This window comes from Polyodon spathula, chromosome 4 (genome assembly GCF_017654505.1).
Source record: "Polyodon spathula isolate WHYD16114869_AA chromosome 4, ASM1765450v1, whole genome shotgun sequence".
NCBI classification, from domain to species: domain Eukaryota; kingdom Metazoa; phylum Chordata; class Actinopteri; order Acipenseriformes; family Polyodontidae; genus Polyodon; species Polyodon spathula.
The window spans coordinates 28284130-28301757 of NC_054537.1; the positions used below are offsets into that span (position 1 = coordinate 28284130).

The window sequence follows — 17628 nt, forward strand, 5'->3', positions numbered from 1 at the left end:
CTTATAATAACTAAATGTGACATAGCTGGGTGTCAAACACTTCAAACTGACTATTAGAAGACTGATCAGGGTTATCTTCAATATACACTAGTGGTGTGACAGTCTACTATCAGTGGACAACTACATATGAAGAGCTAATAAATCCAGTTGTCACCCAAATACAGAGCAAGTATTAAATCCCAAGCTATAATCAGAAAAGGAAGGATAAAGACTGCTCTCTGTATCATCGAAAAGCATGTGCACTTTTCAGAAAACACTGACTAGGTTAAACAAATATGCCAAGTAGAGATCCAAACAATTCTTTGATCTCCAGCCTATTTTCCAGACAAATCGCTTGGCTGTTTGTTGTAAATAACTTCTGAATATCTAATTTGCCTCCAGGTAATAAACAACAAACTAAGGATGTTAGACTGGTAGATAAAGAAAAGGCTGCATGGAGACTCCTTAGGTGTACACTTCCTGGAAGAAAGGGAAGTTCAGATATTATGTTTAATAATTTAAAGAATTTAAGAAAAAACATACAAGATGTGGTTATTACAGTACTTTTTGGAGGCACATGTCCATATCAGACCACACATTCCCATTTAAGAATTATTTACTTTATGTTTTTATTTACAATATAGGTCACCTTGGATACAGGCATCTGCCAAATACATTATTATTAATAATAATAACAACATCTGAGAAGTATACGAATTAACACCTCTACCTTTCCTGTCGCAAGACATTTTAACAGAGATGACCACACTATAGTAGACATCACAATTTGTGGGATAGTTCATTGTTATGGAACTAATGCTGTCAGAAAACAAAAAGAATCTGAACTTATTTTCAAGCTTGGCACTTTGGAGCCATTTGGAATTGACATTCTATTCTGAGATCATTAACATCATCAACATTCTGCAATTTTGTTGAATTACTTCTAAAGTTCTGTTTTTTTGTATTCAGCCGATGAAGGACTTATAGTCCGAAACACCCTGATAATTGATTTGTAATCAACTATTCTACCTTTTTAAGTACCTAAAATATCCTTTTCATTTTTCTTATTGATCATTTTGGTACAGAACAGTCTTCCTTTTTCTCAAACTATATATATATATATATATATATATATATATATATATATATATATATATATATATATATATAGTATATATATAGATCTAAATCGTCCATAATTAGTCGAGGGATTTAAAACATAAAACTATCATAGTCACATGTCTCGTGACTTATAGTTAATAAGTATTCGTTCATAATGTTTATAATAATGTGTTATACAAACTAAAATTACAATGTAATAATACCCGCCGACTTCTTAGCAAATTAGTTTTTCTCAGGGCAGGTCGTACCTCCAGCATCCCAGCAAGGTCACACACTGTATAAAATATAGTCAAAACCTGGTCCAAAAGAGGCTTGAAGAGTCAGAATGCAGGAGCTATGCAACTGCTGACTAACTTTGCTCTGTGTTTTGACCAACTACACAAAGAAAAACGCTGTCTATTCAAAACTCTTTTCACAAAAAGGGCAGTGAACAAATGGGGCCATGTCCTGATCTACAGTCATTATCCCATGAGGTTCAACAATGATTGTAGGGCATGGCACTGAGGGACACCATTGCCAGTCACCACAGGGCACGTTTGTGCACTTTCCTAGTCTTCCAGAAAACTTTAGTTTTTTCCCCAACTTGGACACTGTTTTTTTTTTATTATTTTAGCAGCTGGAGTTGTTTTTACCTCAGGGCTTAAGGCAACAGAAGAGTCTGTATGTGTAACTGCTATATTCTGAAATCCGCCTGTGTGAGAAGACAGTTCACTGAGTCACAAGCATCTATTTTGTCTAAAAAAATATTGTGCATAAATAGCTCTTACGTAATTACCATTTGAAGCACAAAAACATAATCTGCTGTAATGTCTCGATGACTACTGATAGTATTAATATTTTATTATTATTATTATATTATTATTATTAGTATTAAACATATTATAACCGTACTCTAATAATCATAATAATAGAATATTATATTATCTTATATTACCCCCATTAAAACCAAAAAAAAAAAAAAACCAAAACATTTGATGGGGAATGGGGGAGCACCTCTGATGGTTTGTGAAAATTAAGTAAACTGTACATTTGGCAAAATCAGTATCGTAATGTATGTACGTATTATTAGGTATGTGTTCAAACAAATATGATTATTTTGTATTGGACAACAGGAAATAACTACTGTAAACCTCCCATTTTAGAAGTCTGAGTCATTCCAGTATTTTTTCTTTGAGTGAAATATCTACCTGTACAAAAAGTACACACTTGTGTGGTGTGTCTTATTAACCCAGCGCTAAAAGCTGGAACGGCTCCAGCTTCAATGCAGTGGGAATCTTTAATTATTCCCTGGCGATTGAGCAAATTATATTACAAAGCGGCATTTAAAGACAGTGGGCCCTATTCATAAATCTTTCACTTTGGATTTAAAATAAAGTTTGATATTTGTAAAACTAATTTAGGCTGGGGTAGGCTGGTTTGTTCCCCAGTTTACCAAACACCAATCTGGCTGTGGTTGTGAGTGACAACTAGTTGGATTTCCTGTATTTATTTTCATTTAAAAAAAATATTATTTAATCTCAGCAAGAATACATGCTTTAGAGGGATCATGTACTCGTCCTGAGAAGAGGAGAATATACTCTGTATTTTGAATAACCTGTACTGGTATATCCTTGTTCGACAAATGAAACAGGAATCTGAACCTTCACATACAGAACATACATTTTATGTCTCAATTCTAAATGCCACACAACACAAACTTGTACCTTTGCGCTTTTGGCACATTGTGTATTCCTTCACTAGGTATTCCAATGTCAGAACTGGGGCCTTTTGGACCTGCTGTCTCACAGCAGAGTATGCTAAGCGTGCTTAACCAGCTGAACCCAAATACGTTATTTAATTACCAAAGATGAAATGCTTTTGAAAAGCCTAATATAATTAAAGAACTGAAAGCAAACTGCCTGTTTTGTGATCAGTTTTCCAGTAAAACTAGATATATCTAGTATAGATCAAATGTATATTTTTTTCTTGGCAAGGGATAAAACTAAGGAAACCTCTAATCCCGACTATAGGTAACACTGCATGTTGCTCGTTCTTACAAACTAATCTGGATGATGTTTGCCACAAGCTGAATTGATCCAGGACCTAAAAAACTGACAGAAATACATTCAGTAGGCCCAAAATAAATATATGCATTTTGTTCTGAATGCATTTTTTTTTTTAAAGTTTGCATTGAATCAGATGTAATTTCTGTATGTAATACCTTTCTTCTTTGTTAAATTCAAAGAAAAAAAAAAGTAATTCCTAACCTCAAATTAACAACAATTAGCTATTTTAGTGCTAGTGACAGTGGAGGGTTGGAATGTAGCCTCATTTTTGCTATCTGCCCTTTTAAAGTTCATTTATTTACCACAAACATTTAGCTCTTTATATTATAACAGCATGCTCTAATGTGCATATACTAACTGTTTGTTCTGTAATTACATTTTTTTTTTTTTAAATAAACATTTTTCAGAAAAAAGTTCAAGTTATGCAGTTCCATCTAAAAAAGCAAAGGGTTCACATTTTATGCAACTCTCGTCTCCAAAAAATAACCTACAGTTTTTGAAATAATTACGTACAACACTGTACTCCAAACAGAATTTAATTAAATTCTGTGAAAACTGGCACTAATACTTAAAAAAAAGTGTAAATCGAGAACCTACATTAAAAAGCACCACAGGTGATTACAAAGATATATTTTAATACATGATCACCTTTGCAAATGCAAGACTACATTTGACTTTAGGTGTGTAAATTTAGTGTAAATGGAAATTCTCCATAGATAATTATTTTTAATAGAGTATCAAACTGAATGAACTGCAAGAATAACTTAATGACAGATTTATGAAATTCCAGAAACCGGTTTATAACTATAACATGCTGGAAGATGTCTTAAGGTCAGCACACAGCAGCATGTAGAGTGCTGCATGTTCTCTACTAAATAATGTGTGACGTGCCCAGTATTTATGGGTGAATTCTTTTTTGGTGTTAATGCTAATCGTGTACAAGCCGAATGTTAAGTAAACACCCATGTATTATATTTTAATGATCTGAACAATGTAAGTATTTTTACTGTAGTTTTATTGTAGGTAGTAATTTAACTGTGGGGAAACACCCAGCTGGACTAAAGAGTGTCAGTGCTCAGAACACAACTGTTAAGAACGTTAAAACAGACCACAGATAGTAAAACCTTCAGTAGAATGCAAACAGTGTTGGGCCACGCTCTCAAACTGCTGTATTCTGCCATTTCAAATCTGCCCATTCTATTATTTAATGGACTGTACTATATGTGCTGTAAAGCAATATATTGTGTGCAACTTTTTAACTGAAATGTTGTTTTGTGGACACTAGAGGGTAGCACTTCTTAACTAATACAAACCATATCAAAAAAGGGCTTCAACAAATCAAGAAATCCCATGGTCAGGTTTATAGAATGGGGAAACTGCGAAATTAGTGTATATTAATTAAATAAAGATTAACTAAGTTAATAACAAGTCTAGAAATGATATGCAAATCTTTTCAAAACTATAGTATGGTCAATATGCAATTTACAGTAACATACAGTATTTGGCAAAAATGTACCTGTTAATTGTTTGGCATCTAAGAAACAAACTTGAGATCTTTGATAGTTTCTTCAGTCAATGTGTATTAGAAATAATTAGGTTTGATACTATTTGATTTTTATTTTTTTGACAAATCAATGATTAATATCGATGTTTATTTTAGAAAGAATTTACCGGTTTTTTTTTTTTTCCATTCAAGCTGAGAATGGGTGAAATCGACTGTGATGCTTTAAAAAAAAAATAAAAAAAAATTCTGATTTTTTTATGCCATTGAGAAACAACTAATTTAGCTAAGCCCCTTTATATTCAACATGCAACAAAACCACGGTTACCAACATTCTAATTGAAATAGCGTTTGGTCACAACAGAGCTATATCTTGTATAGATACACGGTCTATACAAATTAAAAAATGGTCTCAAATAAACTGTAGAAAACACAGCATATAAAAGTGTATTACACAGACTTTTATAGCATAAATTTACGAGTAAAAATAACATGCACAGAGCAAAACACTAGATAGTTGAACAGAACTAACTTACTTACTATTCGGAGTCTGAGTTCCCCCTCTCCTGCTTGCTTTAAAATAGGACCCAATAATTATAAAATACGAAGGTCTTGAAAATAAATATCTCTGCTAATGTATTTCATAACTATAACACACTTGTTATCCATTTTAGTGTAATAGCTATTATTCAGTTAGTCATCAGTGTCTTAGGGTATAAAAATAAGCATACTTTCCACTACTTCCTATGCAAAAGCTTTATTTAACAATCTGCAACCAGGTGTATGTTTGTAGGGGTGGGTAGCTTTTACAGTGGCTCTCAAAAGTATTCACCCCCCCCCTTGGACTTTTCCACATTTTACTGTGTTACAACATGGAATCAAAATGGATTTAATTAGGAGTTTTTGTCACTGATCAACACAAAAAGTCCATAATGTCAAAGTGAAAAATAAAATCTACAAATTGTTCCAAATTAATTACAAATATAAAACGGAAAATAACTGATTGCATAAGTATTCATCCTCTTTGCTATGACACACCTAAATAAGCTCTGGTGCAACCAATTGTCTTTAGAAGTCACATAATTGGTTGAATGGAGTCCACCTGTGTGCAATTAAGGTGTTTCACATGATTTCAGGTTAAATACACCTGTCTCTGGGAGGTCCCACAGTTGGTTATTACATTTCCTAACAAAAACTACATCATGAAGACGAAGGAACATTCAAAGCAAATCCGGAATAAGGTTCTTCAAAAGCACCAATTAGGCGTAGGATATAAGAATATTTCCAATGGAGAGAATATAGCACAACTGTGAATCTGTCTATAACAGGCCGTCCTCAAAAACTAAGTATCCAGGCGAGAGGGGCACTAGTCAGGCAGGCCACCAAGAGGATTATGTCAACTCTAAAGGAGTTACAGTCTTCCATGGCTGAGCTGGGAGACACTGTGCATACAGCAACAATAGCCTGGGTGCTTCACAAAACTGACCTTTATAGGAGAGTGGCAAAAGGAAAGCCATTGTTGAAAAAAACTCACATCAAATCTCGGCTAGAGTTTGCCAGAAGGCATGTGGGAGACTCTGAGACTGGTCTGATGAGACCAGAATAGAGCTTTTTGGCCTCAACGCTAAGCGCTATGTTTGGCGCAAGCCTAACACCGCACATCATCCTGAGAACACCATCCCTACCGTGAAGCACGGTGGTGGCAGCATCATGCTATGAGGATGCTTCTCTGCATCAGGGCCTGGAAAGCTCATGAAGATAGGCAAAATGGATGCAGCAAAGTACAGAGAAATCCTGGAAGGAAACCTGCTGAAGTCTGCAAGAGACCTGGGACTTGGGAGAAGATTCATCTTCCAGCAGGACAATGACCCCAAACATACAGCCAAAGCCACACTGAAGTGTCTTAAAAAACAAAAAGGTCAATGTCCTAGAGTGGCCCAGTCAAAGCCCGGACCTCATTCCAATTGAGAATATGTGGAAAGAGTTGAAAATTGCTGTTCACCAAAGGTCCCTATCCAACTTGACGGAGCTTGAGCAATTTTGCAAAGAAAAATGGGCAAAAATTGCAGTGTCCAGATGTGCAAAGCTGGTAGAGACTTATCCAAATAGACTCATGGCTGTAATTGCAGCCAAAGGTGCCTCTACCAAATATTGACTCAAGGGGGTGAATACTTATGCAATCAATTAATCTGTTTTGTATTTGTAATTAATTTAGAACAATTTGTAGATTTTATTTTTCACTTTGACATTATGGTCTTTTTTTGTGTCCATTTTGATTCCATATTGTAACACAATAAAATATGGAAAAGTCCAAGGGGGTGAATACTTCTGAGAGCCACTGTAAGTTCTTATTTGCCAGTCGATGAAGGCTCTACCGCGTGGTAGTTAACAGCAACTGGAGTTATGCATCCCAGGGACTAAGTCAAGGTCAACTACCACATGGTACATCCTTCACCGAGTGGGCACTATCAATTATTATTTTCTTTAAAACAACACTTTAAAATCTAGATTTACCTTGAACATGTAATGATTCATAGTTTAGCCTTCCCTTGAGAAGTTTTAGGAAAATAGTCCAGAAAATGTTCATAAAGGACCACATACATAGATAGAGAAAAAAACAAATAACTCTATTAAACAAATAACTTTTTTACTTCTCAGAGTTGCTTATAATGATACAGAAAGACAAGTTCCCCCATATATCCCCATATTCTGATACTCTTATTGCTTTCTAAGGAATAGCCTTAAAATGTTTAAACAAAATTGTATCAGCAGTCTTCTAAACATAGAACTCCAAATGTGACATAAGCTGCGTTCCACTATATCACCATTACCCGAAAATGCATCTCTGCAGAGGAAGATAAACTCTGTTTATACAGACACTTTTCAAGCCTTACATTACACTAGGACTGAAGAATGAATACAAATTTGACCATGGGTTTTGCTATTGGCAGCCAGTGCCTACATATTGTCTTTGTCTTTCACTGAATAACAACTGCATAATAATTTAGAATAAAATAAATAAATACAATACATTTTTAAAAATGAGCGAGCATTGTAACAGTGCTAAAAATAAAAGTTGGCAAACCAACACTAAACCCTCATTGGTCTGCTTTTACATTCAGCATTTGCATTTCCCCTCTGCATAACATGTTTTTACTTCTGCTTATACAATACAATGAGACTTGAGAGACGCTGGCATCAGGTTCTGGATGTGTTCTCTTGTATCCACCAACGTATGTTATCAGCAGGTAAAAGGCTTTCAAAAGAAAGGATAATAATATTGCAGGCTCATATAAGAGGCTCATGTCAAATAGTATTTATTTTATTTATCACATTATATTTATTGTATCATGAGTTAAAATAGATACAGGATTCTATTAACTTCAGAATTACTACGACAACAAAGTAAGACAGGTCTAGTATGCTGCAATTTTTGGTAGCAGATAGAAGTGGAAATTTTGAATACATACATATTTGAGTACTTGTGCTTCATATTTCTAGTACTTGAGTACCAAAATGCTAGTATGTTGACATCCACAGTACTTTTTGTAATTAAGTTGGAATGAATAAGAGGCTGCAATACATAAAACGACTGGATGTAACTAATTAAAGTGATGCTAGTATTGTGTGCGTGTGTGTGTGTGTGTGTGTGTGTGTGTGTGTGTGTGTGTGTGTGTATATATATATATATATATATATATATATATATATATATATATATATATATATATATATATAGCATATGATATTATCTAATACACCCCTTCAGAATATTTTTTTCTTAAAAAAAAAGATTCTGTTGTCCACACCATTTCAATAGATTTCTAAACTTGTCCAGGGTTGGGTGTGTGTGTGTGTGTGTGTGTGTGTGTGTGTGTGTGTGTATATATATATATATATATATATATATATATATATATATATTTCCATGTAGGGTTTCTGTGACCTCATAAATTACGACAACGAAGGTCGAGTAATTTATAAACTGTCATAGAAACCAGAGATGGAATTGTTTTCATGTAACTCACTGAAGAGGCCCATCTGTTATTTTTTATAATACAAAGATAACCTTGTGATGTTAATATTAAAGATGATGAGGTTCAGCAGTACAGCGTGTTTTTTTTTAAACATGGTGTTTCAGTGCTACATAGACATTCTATGTCGTTATCCGTTTCTCCAGTTTTTGTGAGATTCGAATGTATTCGCTTCACACTTTTTTTTTTTTAACATATTCTCATTTTGTTTATCATTAATGAACATTTCTGTATTGTGGGTGTTGTCAAGTGATTGAAAACAAGACATTCCCTTTCAATTCGAATGACAACCATTACCAAATGGGAAGAGCCTCTCTGAACGTCAATCACTGAGCATATATAAAAAAAGCTGCCCTATCAGGGCCCTGCTGTGAGGGGGAAGTCCCTCCCACCTCCTGCTGAAGAGGGATGTTCTCACAGTAGCACATCGCCATTTTCTCTCTCATCTCACTGAGACAGGTCAGATTGCATTTTGCTTTCTTGAACCAAAATTGGCTGATTTGTTGGTTTTATCCGCAAACTAAAATAAAATCCACGGTAATATCGCACTTTGAGCGTGTCTAATAGTGCGCTCGCTTTATTCTCGTGTCAGTTTTCTGACTAGAGCTGGTTTTGACCCCTCATAAAGGATTAGCGAGTGGCCATTGCTCTTTTCACAAGACCTTGTGTAGTTGATACACTGTGTGGAGAGCTGTTGTGGTGCTGTAAGGAGACCCCACGGGCTCACGGCGTCGTCCTCTACACCGATTTAATTGGTCATAGCGACCATAAAAAAAAAAAAAAAACGCTTGGGCCTAGCACCCCTCTCTATCCTCGGGCTTTCTAGCGCGGCTGCGCTTGCCCTCGGCGACCACGGCAACTGAATCAGCTGCATACCCCGGCATCGACCAGGGTTTTTTCCAGCTGATCACGAAGTTGAGAAAACAGCGCTTATCCAGTCCCGATTGACTCGGCACCGGTGTAAACATCTTTGGCGCTCTACAGCTTGGCCCCGACCATGCCTACCATCGGCAACGATCTTGGAACAGGTCAACTCGGCACCGACTGTCTCGGTATCGACAGCGCTTTTCTCAGGGAATAGCTTCGAGGCCGTCTATAGTCTGGCACCGACCGGACTACACGTCGGCACTGACCTCGGCGCCGATCGACTCGGCACTGATCTCTCAGCATCGACCGTGATATTTTCGACGCCGATCCCGGCACCGATTAATTCGGCACCAGTGAATCACTCAAAAGCGCCTACAGCCCGGCACCGACCAAGCTACTACTGGCACCGAGCACAGCAGTTCAGCTGCAAAACCATGTCGGTCCAATCAATTGGGTCCTCCACTGGGTTCCACCAGTGCGATCAGTGGTCCAAGAGTCTCCACAGAGGTCATCCAGGACCCCCCCTGCTACAGAGACCAGGGAGCTCTCACACTCATCTGGGTCACCCTGCCCTACCCCACCACTGGTACAGAGGCGCAGACACCTCTCAAGGGAGGCAAGATGGTCACCGCCGAGGCGGTACCACTCGAGGGGACGCTCACCAGGGGCAGGAGGTCGCTACGCAGTCATCGCTCCCCTTCCCCAAAGGACAGGTGGCGCCGTTCCCCTTCTCCACGCAGGCGCAGACGTTCACCATCACAGTCGCCTCGAAGGCGCCCAAGCTCGGCCGAGCAGTGCTTCGTGGAGCTGGCAGAGACTGTAAGGGTTCAGCAGACCATACTGGAGACCCTATTGAAATCTCACGGCAGGCTGCCCCCTACCCTGCAGCCCCAGCCCCCACAGTCTCGTTACCCATCCTCTCTGCCTGGACCCCCTAGCCCAGTTGAGCTGTCCTTGTACACATCCAGATCGGACGTCTCAGACCCAGCCAACTCCATCGGGCAGGCCACAGTGGGAGGCTCCTTAACGCCGTTGCCACACGTGTCGCAGAGGGAAGAGTTCCGGGCCCTAATGCAGCATGCAGCAAATACCATGGCCATACAGGTGCTCTACCTGAACCAGTTGGCAGAGAGGCTGCAGGAGAGAGCTACACAAGCGGACACAGGGGAGCTCCAGGTGGTAGCTATGGCAATGACTGACCTAATAGGGGAGTTAGTTCAGGCATCAGGGAGGTCGCTGGCGGCCGCCTGCCAGCACTTGTGGCTGACACAAGCCAAAGTCGTGGAGACCGAGAAATGCGCTACTGGATGTCCCCATTACACCAGGGCCGACTTCTGGGGCGACCATTGATGTGAGCCTTGAGTGGAAGGCCACGGAGGTCGCCTCCCAGTTTTCGCGGCTTCCGGCTTACCGTCAGCGCCCAAGGTGGCATGGGCAGCCTGCCGGGGTGAAAAGGTCTGAACATCACCTTCCCCACCAGAACAGACAAGCAGGCAGAGGCAGGGCCAGCGGTTGGGGACCACCGCAGGCCAGGGGTAAGAAAGACCCGCCCCATCCCAAGCCCAAGGGAGACCGCCCCTGAGGGGCCCTGGCTGCCACCAAACCCACCAACAACAAGACTGACCAACAGCAACGACCCATGGCAAGGCTGCACCCAGGACTCCTGGGTGCTATCGACAATGAGACACGGATACGCTTTGAATTCCTCATAGGTCCGCCACCCTTCAAGGGTGTGCTCCTCACCACCGTCGAACCAGCGAGGGCAATACTAAGAACGCTGTACGCTTGGTAAGCCCAAGCAATACCCTCAGCGGCTTTTACTCCAGGTACTTCCTGGTGCCCAAAAGGGATGGTGGTTTCAGACCAATTATGGCTTTTAATACATCAACAGAAGAACAACTTCGTACTGCCTCAGTCCACAGTGTTCCTGGGGATCAAACTGAACTCTGTGAGCATGCTTGCCTCACTGTCAGAAGACAGGATTCAGTCGTTGGAGGCCACACTCTCCCTGTTCAAACAAGACACTCTCCTACAGGTCAGAATATATCACAGATTATTGGGGCTGATGGCAGCCGCCTCGAGAATCCTTCCACCAGGGCTGCTGAGAATGCACAAGCTTCAAGCCTGGGTAAATACGCTCAAGGTGCACCCGGTCCTAGATCAGTACCGGCTGGTGCGAGTGTCCAGACAATGCCGGAAAACACTGGAGTGGTGGCTCCTTCCTCGGATCCCCTCACAGAAGGGAAGTGATCACTACAGATGCCTCCAGCCTGGGCTGGGGAGCGGTCTGGAATGGGAAAGGAATAAGAGGTCAGTGGAAGGGACATTGGCAGCAAGCGCACACAAATGCCCAAGAGCTGCAAGCAGTGAACCTGGCATTATCTCATTTTCCCCAGCAGTTGGTGCACAAACATGTGCTAGTCCGGATGGACAATACCACAGTGGTAGCCTACATAAACCACCAAGGCGGCCTGCGCTCGCCAGGCCTTCACCATGCAGTGCACAGACTCTTGCGATCCATCAGGGCAGTTCACCTACACCCGGTGTGGACAACAAGGCAGCAGACCTCCTGTCCAGAAGAGCTCCAGACAGCTCGGAGTGGAGGCTGCATCCTCCAGTGGTGAAACAGATTTGGGAGAGGTTTCGACCGGCACGAGTTGACCTCTTTGCCACAGCCAAGTCCAATCATTGCCCCCTATAGTTCTCCATGGAGAGAGACAGGGGCCTACTACTATTATTACCCCTGACACTAGAGGATCAGGGTGGAGAGAGCACAGGTTTTGCTGGTTGCACCCAGATGGCCGAGACGCCCCTGGTTTGCTCTCCTCTCCGACATGTTGTCGGATCAGTCGTGGCAGCCTCCGCTGCTCAAGGACCTCCTGAGCCAAGCGGAGGGGCTATTATGACACCCAAACCCAGCCCAGCTCCAACTCTGGGTCTGGTCGTTGAACGGAGCCGTCTATTTAGACGAGGTTTGCCAGATGCAGTAGTAGAGACACTACAGTCTGCTAGGGCGCCGAGCACTAGAGCCCAGTACTCATAAGAATATAAGAACATAAGAGTTTACAAACGAGAGGAGGCCATTCGGCCCATCTTGTTCGTTTGGTTGTTAGTAGCTTATTCATCCCAGAATCTCATCAAGCAGCTTCTTGAAGGATCCTAGGGTGTTAACTTCAACAACATTACTGGGGAGTTGATTCCAGACCCTCACGATTCTCTGTAAAAAAGTGCCTCCTATTTTCTGTTCTGAATACCCCTTTGTTTAATCTCCATATGTGACCCCTGGTTCTTGTTTCTTTTTTCAGGTCGAATGGAAAGTTTTCCAAGACTGGTGCATTGCCGAAAGTCACGATCCTATGACTTGCCCTATCGAGACGATATTAACCTTCTTACAACACTTGTTTGACGTAGGAAAATCAGTGTCCACCTTGAAAGTATACCTGGCAGCAATATCAGTGTGCCACGACAAAAGTGACTCGGTGCCCCCTGGGGCACATTTCCTGGCAGTGCTATTTCTTAAAGTGACTCAGAGGCTTTGTCCTACCATGAAAAGTACCCCAGTGGGATCTAGAATTGGTACTGCAGGCTCTTATGGGTCCCCCATTTGAGTCCTTGGCGTCAGCAGAACTGCAACCTATTTCATTGAAAGTGGCATTTTTCATAGCCATTACGTCTGCCAGACGAGTAAGTGAGTATCATGCGCTGTCCATTGGACTCCCCATTACCGGGGGACATTACAGCCCATTCTACCAAGGGCCAGGTAACTTTGTGGGCTTTCCTTCATGACGCCTCCTTAGATGAGTTATGCATGCTGCTACATGGACAGGTAGTCAGACATTTGTGAGTTTTTACCGACTTGATGTTACAAACCGAACGAGACCCTCTCTGGGCTCTAGAGTTTTGCAGGTGGCATGCTCTAAGGCATCATGTGGGTTCTGATGCTATCACCGTGGGGCTGTACTGTTGGTAATCTGGAGCCACGACAGCTTTGGTACAGCTTTCCCATTCGGTAATGGTTGTCATTCGAATTGAAAGGGAATGTTAGGTTATTACCATAACCCTGGTTCCCTAAAAGAGAATGACAACCATTACCCTTTGAGGTTGTGTCCCCAGCTGACATCTGTTTTCGAAAGAAAATGGCAGTGTGCTACTGTAAGGACGTCCCTCTTCAGCAGGAGGTGGGGGGACTTCCCCCTCACAGTAGGGCCCTGATAGGGCAGCTTTTTTATATATGCTCAGTGATTGACGGTCAGAGAGGCTCTTCTAATGGTTGTCATGCTCTTTCAGGGAACCAGGGTTATGGTAATAACCTAACGTTTTATGGGTTTGAATTGAAAGTGATGGTCTCAAGGAGTTGAATGGACTTGCCTTATGAAAAAGCTGCCTGCACACAACCTTATAGAAATGACATATTGTACTGCTGGACCTCGTATTCTTTAATATTAGTATCACAAGGGTATCCATGTATTATAATAAATAATAGATGGCCTCAATATAAGGCTCTCAGTTATAACACACCTCGGCTATAACGCTCCTACAGCATGACCCCCAGTTTCCTATACTAGTGATTCATGCAGTATTTCTACATTAAATACAGTACCGGCGTAGTTCAAACTGTAAACAACTTCTCAGTCTAACTTCCGCTTCTGTCTCTCCCTTTTGATACAGTATCTGAACTGAAGAAAAGCTGTGCTGGCACTTTATAACACAGACATCTTATTCAGCATTCGTTATAACTAAATAAATACTAGGCCTATTGCGTGGTTATCCTTCCAAATATATTTACTTTTTTGCTGTGAGAGGAAATTTGGTGGAGAATTTATTTTGGCTTTATTGGCGGTTTTGATTGGATCGCCAATAATACTTCCACCAATTAGACGGTTGCATACAGTATTCAATCCAGCCTTCTGGCAAACTGGTATGCAGAACATAGGCATGTTTACACAGAAGCAAATTGCTGTGTCTGTGGCGGCACTGATGCTGTATCACTTTCAGTGTAAATGGGAAATGCTGGTAAAAAGCAGCCACACTTTATGCCGAAACTGACGGCTCTGTGTCGGTACTGAGACTGCTTTTTCTCAGCGTTCAAGGTGGATTTTTCTTCTCAAAGTAAACACAATTTCCTGTTCCACCACATGTTGATTGAAGAAATAATATTAGTAAATAATAGTAATTGGTCTGAAAAAGAAGTAAGGGAGCTTTTGACCGTCGCAAAAGAAGAAAAGATAAATGCACAGCTTGATGGAACTGTGCGAGATGCTAATGTGTATTCCACAATAGCAGAAAAGTTAATGGCACGTGGTGTTGTACGTAATAAAAAGCAAGTGATGGCTAAATTAAAATCATTGAAAGGTAAGTACCACAAGATAAAAGATCACAAAAACACGAATGGCCGAGCCCCAAAGGATTTAAACGCGTGTGATGCATATCTGATTATTTCATTTTGGACCGTTCCAACCCTTGTATCTTTTTTGTGTTCCCTGAAAAATGGACAATATCAAAAATACATATCTGAAAGGACTGTGTTTTAAAATAAGCAGGCTTCCATTTAGATGTACTGTATTGGTTTTGTTTGTACAGATGTAGTACTTTAATTCAGAACGATATGATTCTGAAAATATCACTTGCTAAAACTAGAGACGACACGTGAGCTAAAGAAAAGGCCTTGATACCAGGAGGCTCCCATTTCAGTCTGTCCCAGCTCAGCTACTGACTCACTGTGTGTGACACTGAGCAAATTACTGAACCTCCCTGTGCACCGTCCTTCGGATGAGACATAAAACCGAGGTCCTATTGGAAGTGACTCTGCAGCAGCTGTTGATGCACAATTCACCCCCTAGTCTCTCTAAGCCGCTTTGGATAAAAGCATCTGCTAAATGACTAATTAATAAGATTCTTCTGAGCCAGTTTGGGTCTGAGTTTTAAGTGTAAGTATACTATATAGGGCTGCAAGGCAACTACTTCTGTTGCCAAGGGCCAAAAGTTTTGCATCACATAGAATTGTAGGATTCAGACATCATTAAAAAAAAAATAAATAAATAAAAAATAAAAAAAACTATAGGAACATAATTTAGAGCTTTTATTTGATATCATGTGATCAAATAAACTACTAAATGCTATCACAAAAGTCTGCCGGAAGCATGACAGTATTTCATGTTAGATTTTAATATGTCTCATTTTTTTAATTTTTGTCAGTTTGCCATTAACTATATAGAACACTAGAAAGCGGTATGTAATTCAATATGTTAACGTAACATGATCCAGCAGGTTTCATTCAACTTTATGAAGCAAAATTGGTTAATTATTTTTGGTGATGCAAAACTTTTGGAGCTTGTGCAAGGACCATGCCACGCCCTTTTTTAATGAATGCCCAATAGGTTCAGAAGGGGGATGTGGATTGAGTGGTAGGTCTACAATTTGAAAGATGTGGATTGAGTGGTGGGTTTACAATTTTCAGGAAAGTTTGATGGACCTCCTGGGTGACCTAATGAAAAAAGATGGGCCATTTGAGATAAAACACATTTTCCTTATTATACAGTAGGTATTTTTTGTCTGGCTTTTTTTGTTCGAATTTAGCTGTTACCAATGATTTTTACTCCAGTTTTTTCCCACATTTGGAATCGCCAGTTGTGTTGTTATTAATCCCAGTTCCCCGCTGCAAACCCCCGCCGACATGGAAAAGTCTGAAACACGTGACCTCCGTAAACTGTTCCTATTATTTTTCGCATTGCGGATCCACAGTGAAGCCAGCAGACCTATAGTGCCGGAGGACAACACAGATCTGAATGGCTCCACTGCAGACCCACACGCACCCTTCAGTCACAGGAGTCGCTGGTGCATGGTGAACCGTGGATTGCCCTGCCAACCTAAGCCCTCCCTACGTGGACAGCACTCAGTCAATTGTGCGCCACCCCTTGGGAACCCCAGGTCACGGTCGGCAATGACATAGCCTAGATTTTAACCTGTGATCTTCAGGCTCTAGGACACATCCTGCACTCCACACGGAGCTCCTTTACTGGATGTACCATTCGGGAGCCCCTTGTTTGGCTTTTTAAAAGCTCCTAGTAAATTAAAACAAACTTTTAACCCTTTTTATGCAGGATCCTCCCATGATTAATCCAGAACTTTAAGCACTCAATCATGAGGTACAGTACTGAAACAAAATATAATTGATAAACAATTTGACAGCAAGAATTTTTATAAATATCTTCCCTGCGTTTTTTGTGGGTTCTATACCCACAAAGGGTTTATCTTTCAATTGGAACTATCAAGTACAAGTAATCCATACAAACAAAATCAAACAACTGCTTAAAAGAACCTGTATTGATAAAAACAGTCAAGCATAGCACGCTCTCAAGTGGTTTATAAGCAACATCCTGCTGTCTTGCACCTCACCATCCTGATATCCTGACCTAATCTGCTTTATTTACCTACATATCCCAAGTGATCACTTTGGATTGTGACAGAAAACAGATTCTACTGGTATAGCGAATTTCAGCCAGATGTCTTGCACAAGATCAAACTTAAAAGATAAAAGGCTTTATCTGAGAAATAACCAGACTCCGACCATGTACCTGTATGGTGTGCTGAACATGTCTAAAAAGCTAGAGGTCAATTGTCTTTGGCGTGAACATAGCAACAAATCAATGAACAAAGTGCACTCTCACTAATCCTGATGTCTCTTTTCAACTGTACAACCGAGCCGCGCGAGGGATACACCGAGCCCTCACGGTCAAGTGTGGAAAAAGTATTCAAAACGTGTTACTTGATAAAAGTACTGTTATTTGGAAAAAATATATAATTAAGTAAAAGTCAAAGTATCCTTCTAGAAAACTACGTGAGGGAAAGAACAAAAGTATCATATCTTAAAAGTACTCAAATATCAGAAGTAAAAACTAGCCGCCCTTAAATTCTACCCATGGAAATCCGCCTGAAAAAAAAAAAAAAACCTGTCTTGCAGACCTACAGTATGTATTCGCTTCTGATATTATTGACCTTTTCCTGCTTGATGGAAGAAAATCTTATCACGTCTTCAGGCTTCCTTCAGCCACATGTAGCGAATCCCATTACTCAGGGTATC

General features: G+C 40.5%; 1 protein-coding gene across 3 annotated transcripts in view; it reads right to left on the minus strand.

The window, feature by feature from the left end:
• The window catches only part of LOC121314373 (suppression of tumorigenicity 18 protein-like), a 111393-nt gene that overhangs the window by 83431 nt on the left and 10334 nt on the right, over positions 1–17628 (minus strand). The window contains exon 1 of one of the 3 annotated variants that reach the window (XM_041247555.1): positions 1350–1417. The exons of the other annotated variants lie outside the window; for them this stretch is intronic. Within the exon in view, the coding sequence (XP_041103489.1) occupies positions 1350–1358 (9 nt within the window). The 5' untranslated portion in view covers positions 1359–1417. Of the gene's footprint in view, positions 1–1349; positions 1418–17628 lie in introns of those variants that run through there. 3 annotated transcript variants of the gene reach the window in all.